This window comes from Plecotus auritus, assembly GCF_963455305.1.
Source record: "Plecotus auritus genome assembly, chromosome: X".
Taxonomy (NCBI): Eukaryota; Metazoa; Chordata; class Mammalia; order Chiroptera; family Vespertilionidae; genus Plecotus; species Plecotus auritus.
Window position 1 is genome coordinate 78,693,016 of NC_137784.1, and position 12,162 is coordinate 78,705,177.

The 12,162-nt window shown below is 41.4% G+C and overlaps 1 protein-coding gene and 1 pseudogene across 2 annotated transcripts; both read right to left on the reverse strand.

The window, feature by feature from the left end:
• Positions 1-1,672: 1,672 nt before the first annotated feature.
• LOC308240179 (elongation factor 1-alpha 1-like) lies at positions 1,673-3,328 on the reverse strand (annotated as a pseudogene). The gene is made up of 2 exons: positions 3,313-3,328; positions 1,673-3,059 (listed from the first exon to the last, which is right to left on the reverse strand). The product of its transcript is annotated as an elongation factor 1-alpha 1-like (transcript).
• A 2,695-nt stretch (positions 3,329-6,023) lies between these two features.
• Positions 6,024-6,323, reverse strand: TCEAL7 (transcription elongation factor A like 7; the record flags this gene model as incomplete). The annotated part of the gene is made up of 1 exon (XM_080652431.1): positions 6,024-6,323. One exon carries the CDS (start codon positions 6,321-6,323, stop codon positions 6,024-6,026), a length of 300 nt encoding a protein of 99 aa, XP_080508557.1.
• Positions 6,324-12,162: the final 5,839 nt, after the last annotated feature.

The window sequence follows — 12,162 nt, forward strand, 5'->3', positions numbered from 1 at the left end:
CCTCCCCCCACCTTGATACCCTAATTCCTTTTTTTTTTTACCCCTAGAAATGAGCGCAAAAAGAAAAAGCTACTCCGTGGAGTACAAGAAAGGAATCGTGGAAGACTCTTGGGGCCAAAATCTTACTGCTTTCTGCAAAGAGAAGATGTTGAGTATCCGATTGGTTTGAAAATGGCGAGCAGAGAATGGTAACCTCATTGAACAAGTGGACAAGGGAAATGCTAAAAAGCGCAAGTGTGAATCAGGTCGGCAACCATTATTTTCCGAGCTGGAAGACCTGATCTGTGAATGGGTTGTTGACAGGAGAGCAAAGGCTTTGGTTGTGAATAGGGCTCAGATTCAAGAATTTGCCCTTGCAATGGCACCACAGTTTGACATAGCCCCCGAAGACGTCAAAGCATCACAACACTGGCTGGATAATTTCCTTCAGCGAAGTGAACTGTCTTTAAGAAGATCTACAACATTGTTTAGGTTGGAAGATACTCAAGTTATTAAGCGAGCACTTGCATTCAAGTCCTTTATTGATGATGCTGACTTCTCTAAATACAATCTTTCCAACATGATTGCTATGGATGAAACTGCAGTGTTTATGGGCCAATCATCTCAAACAACAATTGAACAGCGGGGTGCCTCCTTAGCGTACATTCCCTCCACTGCTTACGAAAGTGCACGTGTTTCCTGTATTTTGGCAATTCGTCTGGATGGCACTAAAATCCCACCTTTAATCATTTCTAAGGGCAAGAAGGAAAAGATTGAACGTGTTTTGGGTGTTTTTATTCTTGAAACTGAAAAAGCCTGGGCCACACAAGCAGTTATAAGGAAGTGGGTCGATTTAATGCTGCCGCTTGTTATGCGAGGGAGCCAAAGAGGTCTGCTAGTCTGGGATGCAGCCAGCACTCACCGAGCTAAAGACATGAAGACATTTCTTCACGAAAGAAAAATAGATCAGATAATGATTCCCGCAGGAATGACGGCCTATCTCCAGACTCTTGATATTGCAATAAACAAGCCATTCAAAGACAATTTGCGCATGGAAATTAATGACTACATTGAAAATAGAATGGAGAGAAATCAGCGTGGAAACTTTGTGAAACCTAAACTGCAAGAAGTTGTGACTTGGGTGAAGAATTCATGGGAGAAAATCACTGACAGTTGCATTGCAAATGCACTGCGAGCAGACTACCTTGACAAGAAGTACTCATTTAAAGACAGTGCTATTGCTAAACATGAGAGATTTGGTCCACTGATTCTGAAAGAAATGGAGTCACAAGAAATTCACCAGGAAATTCAGGAATTGGATTGTTATGATGATGTTCCAGAAGACGATGACATGATTGTCATTGAATAAATGAGTAAATTCTTGATACTGTAGGATTCACAGTTTGTCTGGTTTGTGTTGACACCTACCATACTACCGTACCGTATATGGGTAATAAATTTCCTTTATTTTCATTTAACAATAAATGTGTACAGTATTCTTCTTCATGGAAAAATAAGACATCCCCTGAAAATTAGACCTAGCGTGTCTTTGGGGGCAAAAATTAATATAAGACACTGTCTTATTTTCGGGAGAACACGGTATTAAACTTAAATGGCCAATTGAGACAAACAGTTCTGAGACCGTTCTTCCACCACTGATCAAGACTGGGGTGGCAGGAGTTGGGAATAATATTCATTTAGTCTTCTGAGCTTTCTGGGCAGACTTGGTGACTTTGCCAGCCGCAGCTGCCTTCTTGTCCACTGCTTTGATGACACCCATAGCAACTGTCTGTCTCATGTCATGAACAGAGAAACAGCCTAGAAGAGGGTTGTCAGATAAGCTCTCAACACACATGGGCTTGCCAGGAATCATATCAATGATGGCAGCATCACCAGGTTTCAAAAACTTGGGGCCATCTTTCAGCTTTTTCCCAGAACGACGATCAATCTTCTCCTTCAGCTCAGCAAATTTGCAAGCAATGTGAGCTGTGTGACCATCCAGAATAGGTGCATATCCAGCAGTGATTTGGCCTGGGTGGTTCAGGATAATCACATGAGCTGTGAAGCCAGCTGCTTCCATTGGTGGATCATTTTTGCTGTCACCAGCCACATTGCCACGGAGAACATCTTTGACAGACACGTTCTTGACGTTGAAGCCCACATTGTCCCCAGGAAGAGCTTCACTCAAAGCTTCATGTGCATTTCAACAGACTTTACTTCAGTTGTAACATTGACTGGAGCAAAGGTGACCACCATGCCAGGCTTGAGAACACCAGTCTCCACTCGGCCCACAGGGACAGTACCAATACCACCAATTTTGTAGACATCCTGGAGGGGCAGACGCAGGGGCTTGTCAGTTGGACGAGTTGGTGGCAGGATGCAATCCAGAGCTTCAAGCAGTGTGGTTCCACTGGCATTGCCATCTTTACGGGTGACCTTCCATGCCTTGAACCAAGGCATATTAGCACTTGGCTCCAGCATGTTGTCACCATTCCAACCAGAAATTGGCACAAATACTACTGTGTCAGGGTTGTAGCCCATTTTCTTAATGTAGGTGCTGACTTCTTTAATGATTTCCTCGTATCTTTTCTGGCTGTAGGGCGGCTCAGTGGAACCCATTTTGTTAACACCAACAATCAGCTGTTTCACATCCAGTGTGTAGGCCAGAAGGGCATGCTCACGGGTCTGTCCATTCTTGGAGATGCCTGCTTCAAATTCACCAACACCAGCAGCAACAATCAGGACAGCACCATCAGCCTGAGATGTGCCTGTAATCATGTTTTTGATGGAGTCTCTGTGTCCTGGGGCATCAATGATGGTCACATAATCCTTGCTGGTCTAGAATTTCCACAGGGAGATATCAGTGGTGATACCTGGCTCCTGTTCAGCTTTCAGTTTATTCAAGACCCAGGCATACTTGAAGGAGCCCTTCCCCATCTCAGCAGCCTCCTTCTCAAATTTCTCCATGGTTCTTCTGTCAATCCCACCACATTTGTAGATCAGATGGCCAGTAGTGGTAGACTTGCCAGAATCTATGGGTCCAATGACGACGATGTTGATGTGAGTCTTTTCCTTCCCATCTTGGGTTTGAGTTAATGGTGGTTTTCACGACACCTGTGTTCTGGCGGCAAACCGGTTGCGAAAAAGCTGTGGTTTCATTTTAATTTTGATGTGGTTGTTGGAGGATTCTAGTAGTACTGCATTTACCTGCGGCACCATCTTGATGGGGATCCTAGATTTGATTAATTAGTTTTTCTTGCTTAATTTTTCTTATTAGAAATTTCAGTACAATAGTGGTGAAAGCAGGTATCCTTGTCTTGTTCCTGATCTTACATGGAAAGCTTTCCATCTTTCACATATTGAGTATCATTTAGCATTGACTTTTTCATAAATACCCTTTATTATGTTGAGACAATTCTCTTATATTCCTAGTTTTTTAGTGTGTTTTTTTTTTTTTATCATGAAAGACTATTGGAGTTTGTCAAATGGTTTTTCTGCATCAATTGAGATAATGATGTATTTTTCATCTTCTTATATTAATGCAATTTTTATATGTTGAATCACTCCTTGCATATTTGTGAATAATTTCCAATTCATCATGATGTAAAGTTTTCTTTAATATGCTGCTGGCTTAGTTTTCTAGTATGTTGTTGAGGATTTTTGTATCAATATGCATCAGGACTTTGGAGGTGATGGATATGTTTATGGCTTATAGTGTGGTAAATAAACAAACCAGTAAAATATGTACATATGATATGAGCAAACACTTCCACTGTTTTGTATTACCATAGAAATATAGGTACACACATGCACAGGAAAGCATAGATAGATGTCTATTGTGGCATTATATGTAAGAGCCAAAATATTGAAAATAGCCTAAGTCATCACAAGGGAAAGGGCAAATAAAATGTGGTCAACCTGTATCAAAAAAGACTACAGCCATGCCCTAGCTCAGTGGTCGGCAAACTCATTAGGCAACAGAGCCAAATATCAACAGTATAAAGATTGAAATTTCTTTTGAGAGCCAAATTTTTTAAACTTAAACTTCTTCTAACACCACTTCTTCAAAATAGACTCACCCAGGCCGTGGTATTTTGTGGAAGAGCCACACTCAAGGGGCCAAAGAGCCGCATGCAGTTTGCCGACCACGGCCCTAGCTGGTTTGGCTCAGTGGATAGAGTGTTGGCCTGCGGACTGAAGGGTCCTGGGTTTGATTCTGGTCAAGGGCACATGCCCGGGTTGCGGGCTTGGTCTCCAGTAGGGGGCATGTGGGAGGCAGCCTATCAATGATTCTCTAATCATTTATGTTTCTATCTCGCTCTCCTTCTCACTTCCTCTCTGAAATCAATAAAAACATATTTTTTAAAAAATACTACAGTTATTAAAAAGAATGAGATTCTTATACTGCAGCATCTTTAGGAATATTGTTAAGTAAAAATATGACAATAAATATAATATTTAGTTAAAATGCAAAACAGAAATATATAAATTTCTAAATAGATATACATCAAATTGTGTTTAATTGTTGGCAGGGAATTGAAATTGGGGTGTGGTTAAAGCAGTACATTAAGATGAAAGAGGCTAGCTGAAACCGGTTTGGCTCAGTGGATAGAGCGTCGGCCTGTGGACTGAAGGGTCCCAGGTTCGATTCCGGTCAGGGGCACGTACCTTGGTTGCGGGCACATCCCCAGTAGGGGGTGTGCAGGAGGCAGCTGATCGATGTTTCTCTCTCATCGATGTTTCTAGCTCTCTATTCCTCTCCTCTCTCTTCCTCTCTGTAAAAAATTAATAAAATATATTTAAAAAAAAAAAAGATGAAAGAGGCTAGCTCAGTGGCTTTAGAACAATTTATTACTCCTTCATGTCATAGTTCAATGGGAGTTACCGGCTCTTTTGTGTGGCTCTGCTCCATTGATTATTCAGGTTTCTAGCTTGCATTAATCTCACAGTCATGTGTTCCAGATGGCACATATGGTTTCCAAGGTTACTGAAAGGAGAGTGGAGAGACCACCCAGCCTTGTTTATAAGCATTAGAAGTGTCTTATATTACATTTGATAGCCCCAACATATGTGCAAAGGAGGCTAGGAAATGTAAGAGAACACATACTTTTTGATTAATAATTTTTACTTTCCAGAATCTATTTCATAGAAATAAAAATACCAGTAATTTGATATCTGTACAAGCATGTTAATTGCAGGCAGAATTGCTTTAAATGGGCAAAACATAGAAATTATTTGAATGTTAATTAACAGGGGAATGATTTGAGTAATGTAAGGTACATTTAAACTATAGAAAATACACTGAGTGGCCAGATTATTATGATATCTGAACACATAATAATCTGGCCACTCAATGTATATCCTATATAATAAAAGGCTAATATGCAAATTGTCCCCTCGACCAGGAGTTCGACCAGCAGGCAGGCCGCCAATCGCCCATGTCCCCTCTCCCTGGCCAGGCTGGCCGGACCCCACCCATGCACAAATTCATGCACTGGGCCTCTACACACACACACACACACACACACACACACACACACACACACACACTGAGCGGCCAGATTATTATGTGTTCAGAGATCATAATAATCTGGCCACTTAGTGTATATTCTTTTTTTTTTTTTTGGAAAATGAGAAGATACAGATAGGTTAAATAAAAAAGTACAGATCACACAGAGAGTCACTATTAATGTCTTGCTGTATAATAATTCAGACTTTTTGCATTATATTGCATATAAATGGTCATTATATGTGTGTATATATATATATATATATGTCTGTGTATATATAATGTTTTACAATGTATTTTTTTCACTTTACAATATTCAATGAGCATCTTCTCATGCAAATGAATGAGACATCCTATTGAATGAGACTGAGTCAAAAGATGAGATGTTGGTAACAAGAGTCATATGTAAATCAAAGGAATATTAAAGAATTGGAGTAAAATGATAGCAAATATTTAGCAAGAAAATGCACACCAAAAGAACCCAGTGGTAGCTATATTAATAACAGAAAATAATTGAATTCAGGGGGAAAATGCATCAAATGTGATAAGGACAGTCTCGGGAATGCCGATGGTTAGAATGCAGAGCCCTAAACTCCTTTCTCAGACCCTTTATCTCTTCCAAACACCTTTCCATTTCATCTCTCTCTCTTGTCATTTCTTCATTATTAAAATGCCTATAATCTATGTCCTCTTTAAATTCCTCGAGAGACTGAAGCAGTCTTTGCCTAAAATTCCCTTCAGTTTGCTGGCATTCAAATTCTCCATAGGGGCATTCTTCTCTCTTTGGCACAGGGCTCTTGGCTTTCCCTTCATTTTCTTTGCAGGGTTTTTGCATGATGTAGTTATTTCCTGCTTAAGTCCAGGGAGAAAATGTAGAGTAAAATTGCTTGTCAGTTTCTCTTTGAAGCAAGATGCTCACCTAATTCCCCACCTCTGCCAAACAGGTCCAGCCCTCAGAAGTTTGAGATTCCGCCACTTCCCAAATCTCCCCCCTTCTCTCCTTTCCCCTCCCTCAGCAACCCACCATTTATCCAGCAGACAAGGCTAATGGCAGACCAAGCATGAGCAGTGAGCCTGCAAATTTTAACAGCTCTCTACTTTCCCAACTCCCACCCTCAGAGACCCAGGTCTAAGTATTTCCCTATCTCTCTGACCTGTGAGAAATAGGGATAGTTTCTTCCTCTTTTTCTTGCCTGGAGATGTCTGTGAACCCAGATCCTGGGACCTGCAGACAGAAAGGAAGGGGTAGGGGAAGGGAGAGTTCTCTGGGGTATTCACCAGCCCCAAGGATAAGATGAACGTTATTATCTGGAATCCAGGACCCTCATAACTATCGTTGCCCAACATTTTCTACCTCCTGGCTCCCCTCCAGTCCCTATTCCTTCCTCCTGGATCTCTGTTTGCACCTCCAATCCCCTAACCCTTGGGCCTAGTCCTTGCAAGGCCCACTGTTCCCTCCCTCCCCACCCTCTCAGGCTGGCGTTGAATGAGATGAATTACTTTATATTTATCTCTAAATTTCTCTGTCTGCACCCCAGAATTCCAGCCTTTCTCCACACACCAACCCACACCTCATTTCTGGAGAGAGAAGGATATGGATAAAGAGAAAGCTTACCGATCTGAGAGAAGCTGATTATTTCTAAACTGTCATTGAATCTCTGAGTGTCTTCCAGGAGACTTCCATCTACTTCAGCCTCCCCTCCTACCCCCTTTCAAAAAATACAATTATCTCCAATGAGTCTGCAGAGGTTTGGGGAAAGCCACTAGATTCAGCCATTACCATCCCAGGGCGACCAACGGTTCCCTCACACCAACTTGCTTGGATTTAAGGAATTTACGTCCACCTTCTCTTGGCCACAAGCACCAATGCCTGCAGGGCAGTAAGGAGCTGGTACCCAGAGGAGAAAGAAGCTGGGGAATATAGGAACTTCACTTCAGCTCTTGTTCACTTGAGGATTATGTCATCCTCCAACTCTGGTCCCAATTTTCCCCTCCCACCAGCTGTGCTGCAGAAGTGGAATGGCTAATCAACTTCCCACCCCCCACCACACCAGGCCCTGTCACTCATATTTTTCATTGTTAAAGCCAGAAGTTAAAAGTGGCCCCTTCTTTCTGTGGATAAAATTTGCCTTTCTCTGATTACCAGAGAAAGGCTGCATCTTCCCACAGTCATATTAACCATTGTTACTTTTTTAGTGGCTGTGTTGATAGAGAGGATTAGTCATTCTCTTCTTAGCCACAAGAACAGAAAGGTAACAGTCTTACCCCCAACCTACCCCCCACCAGTCAGTAATAGCCACCATTTCCTTTGTAGTTCAATTCTTGAAACTATGGACAAAAAGGGGCCATGTGCTAACCTGACAAGCTCAGGAGAGCCCTGCATGTCGTCCTTACAAACTCAAGAGACCTAAAGTAAACACATACGATGGGCTGAAATTAAAACTTTTAAACTAAAAGTGGTTCATGGTGGGTAGTCATGTCCTAAGACAGTATTTTTCCCTAACAAAGGTCAACCCTCACCTTAACTAAGCTTGTATGTTGTCTTTTTGCATCTAGGATAACATACCTGATAAACTTGCCTTTGCAATAACAAAGTAATTTCCTTCCCCACCCCCTATCCCTCAAAGCACAGGCATTACACCAGAGCAGAGACTGCAAATCATGTTAATTGTTGACTGTTAACTATCCTGTAGAAGTACAGTATATATCTATCATTTTACTTTTTATCCAACCCCAAAGGGTTCCCCTCTTTGCCTTCTCCCTCCTCCCTAATCTATCACCAATGAATTTTATGTAACCTATTTATGACTTCTCTTTTGATTGTAATGTATAAAATAAGGTGCAAAACTGCCACTTTCTGGAGCACTTTCTCAATCTGTTGAGATTTTGCTTCCTCGCAATTGCCAGTTTGGCTCAAATAAACTCACAAAAATTCTCTACATGTTTGAACATTTCTTACATTGACAAAGCAAAATTGGAGCAGGTAGGGTAAATTGAAAAAGTCAGTGATTGGGATTTTGTTTTTCACCTTTATTCTGATAATTTCTTATCCTTTTCTATAAACTTATTGTATTTTTTAATAATCAGAAATATAATAATCAGCAATAGAATCCAAATATGTACATTTGGAAAAAAGATTCAAAATAGGAAGATAAAAAGACCCAGCCACCTGTTTTTGTTGCTGAGTCATAAGATAAATATAAACCCTCCAGGCAGACACATTTTTTGAAGTTTAAAATGTACAGGGCAGCTGGATAGGCTACCCTTTTGAAGCATTCTTAGATATGCGAAACACTTTTATTAAGTGAGCCACTGAAGCCATAATTCCACAGTACCTTGCCCTTAGATTTTTTAGATCTCAAAAGTCAGTCATAAAAATGTATTAGTTCAATCTCAGTATCACGTACTCTCTATTCCAGTTTGTACCATGCCCTTTTATTTCCTTCAATGATGTATTAAAAAAAAAACCCTACCTTTCCTCAACACTCTCATTCAGAATCAAATAGTTTTTCATCTCCATCCTTAGACCTTATTCAGCCACAATGGGTAATTAGAAGCACTAACAAAAACTGGCCACTTTTTAGACACTAAATTTTTTGTTGCTAAGGATTTTGATACTAATCTAAGTGTATTTGTTGTTGATGATTTGTTAGCTTGAAACAGATGCAACAGAAAGAGGGATGTGTTCTTAAAACTTGTTTTTAGGCCCAGCTGGTGTGGCTCAGTGTTTGAGGGTAGACCTTTGAATCAGGAGGTCATGGTTTGATGAACCAGGAGGATTCCAGGTCCTGGCACTTGCAAGTATAGGTTTGCAGACTCGGACACCAGTGAGGGACATACAGGAGGCAGCAGATCAATGATTCTCTCTCATCACTGATGTTTCTATCTCTCTCTCTCCCTCTCCCTTCCTCTCTGAAATCAATAAAAATATATTTAAAACAAGCAAAAAACAAACTTGTTTTTAGGAAGACTGTGGCTCATTATAAATGCAAAGTTGCCACTAACCAGTTTGATGTAAATGGTTCCAGAAAATACTTTAAAAGAGAGAAGAGGTCTTTAAAAGAATGAAGTATTGTTATCACAGTTATTAAGGAATGGTTAGTTGTGACAGAGGCCAAAGATTTGTTGGTGGGGTGGGGAACTCCTGAATCCTCTGTGAACAGCTTTTCATGCAGCTGTTTAGACTTATGGTTTTTAAATGGCTGGAGGGATACAGGTGCTGAAGATTTTGACATTGTTAGTGAGAAGTATAGCTTTGAACAGATTTGAGTTTGAATTAATTGCATTTACTTACTTGTTGTTTAACCTGGGATTTAAAGATTGGATATTTAAAGTTCCCTGTGCCTCACCGGGTTGGTGTGGCTCAGATGGTTGATTGTTGACTTATGAACTAAGAGGTCACAGTTCGATTCCAGTCAGGACATGCCCCAGTTGCAGGCTCAGTCCCATAGGGGGCGTGCAGAAGGCAGCCGATCAGTGATTCTCTCATCATTGATGTTTCTATCTCTCTCTCCCTCTCCCTTCCTGTCTGAAATAAATAAGAATATATACAAATAAAAAATTTAAAAAATAAAGTTCCCTGTGCCTCATCTATAAAATGTGGCTAATATTGAACCCTCACCCCTTCTGAGGGAGGTCTCCTGCCCCCATGGCTGCTTCGCTTCCCATGCCCAGCACAAATCAGGACCCAGGTAACAGACAGAGATGGCCGATAGTAGCTGCCCTCTCACTGCAACAAGACTTGTTTGAGTTGTCTTGTACCCATGGTATGGGGAAGTGGGTTTTTGATATCTAAATCCAACCTAGCACCAGGAATGCTCAGGGCCTACTCAAGAAGGCAAATAATCCTTTCCACTAATATTTACAGGGTAAAATAAGATTGTTGTTAGAGTATTAAATTTGACAGTAAAATAGTAGTCAAGTTCTCAGACTAATTTAAATTGGCTAAGTGAAATAAGCGAATATTCTAGAAAAATTAATGGTACTGGACAAAAAACTGTTCCTAAAGTGTTAACTAAAATTTTTATTGGTAGTTCATCTCATGGTAAAATTGCGTAACATGTAATGAACCTAAAGCAGTCATATTTTAGTGCAAAAAATTAAAATTTAAAAGCTATCAAGACTACATTATAAAGTTTCCAAAAGCCTCCTAATATTTAAATCAAAAAAAGGGGGGATAGTAGAAGAATATCATGTAAGAAAAAATATCCTGTAAGTAAATTACATCTAGAAAATTTTTACTTTAGAAAATTAACTTTCATTTGTAATAATAACAGCAAGACACCTATGAAAAACACACATGGTGTCTAAACAAGCCAAAGGAAAATCATTTGGGCACAAAATGAAAAAGGATCCCAAGTCAAATTTATAGAAAAGATTCCTTTATTAACTTTTGGTCGAGAATATGTTTGTATATTTTCAGAAAACACCTCCAAGACCATGTGGATTCCTGCAACAGAGAGGAATTGACAGGACTGTTCCAGCCATGAAGACAGAAGAGAAACAGTCCAGAGATGGAAGACGCTGACAACGCCTCGCCATACTAGCAGTCAGCAGCTGTGCGTCGTGGCAGGTTGCCCAGGACCAAACCAGAGAGGGTCGGACCTACATTACCAACATTTGTCCACCATCCAGAACTGAAATATTATCGCTGACATGTACACATAAGGAACTGTTTGACATTGAAATTGGGACTCAAAAGAACTGTTGGCCCAGAAAGAAACTCACTACAGACTGATTCATTTGCCTCTCAGCATAACCATTATTGCTTGTCTCATTTTCGGTTCTTATAAGTGTATTTCTAGTATCACGTGATCTCACTCATCTAGGTGAAATGGTAAACAACATAAACTGATGAACAAAAACAGACCTGGAGACAGGGAAGCATCGATCAGACTGTCAAACCTCAGAGGGAAGGTAGGGGAGGGTGGGGATAAGGGGGAGAGATCAACCAAAGGACTTGTATGCATGCATATAAGCCTAACCAGTGGTCACGGACAACAGGGGGGTGGGGGCATGCGTGGGGAGGGGTTTGGGATGGGAATGGGGGGATGAGGACAAATATGTGATACCTTAATCAATAAAGAAATTAATAAAGAGGGAGAGAAACCAAGATGGCGGCATAGGTAAGCACCTAAACTGCTGCCTCGCACAACAATTTCAAAACTACAACTAAAGAAAGAACGGACACCATCCAGAACCACAGGAAAGCTGGCTGAGTGAAAATTCTACAACTAGAAGGAAAGAGAAAAGCTCACAGAGAATTGGAGGTACGGCAAAGGGTCTTTGTGAGCGCAGAGAGAAAGGGTGGCTGAGAGCCTGGCTGACTTTCTCTGGCGGAAGGGGGAAGGAAGCTCCCGACCACACTGAACCCCAGTTCTGACTGCACTGAACCCCAGTCCTGGATGAAACCCCGTGGACCCAGGCTCATACAGGGGGAGTCTGGTCTGTCAGGTAGAGAGCAAGACACCCGGAGACTCGGAGACCCGGGGGAGACCCGGGGAAGCCCCGGCGTGCCAGTGTGCACAAAGGCTGCGGAGGTTGCCACAGGCTTTCCCTAGCAGAAGGGAGTCTGAAGCTCCTGACTGCACTGAGCCCCAGTTCTGACTGCACTGAACCCCAGATCCAGGCGAGCCCCTGGGGACCCACGCTCTTACTGGGGGAATCTGGACTCT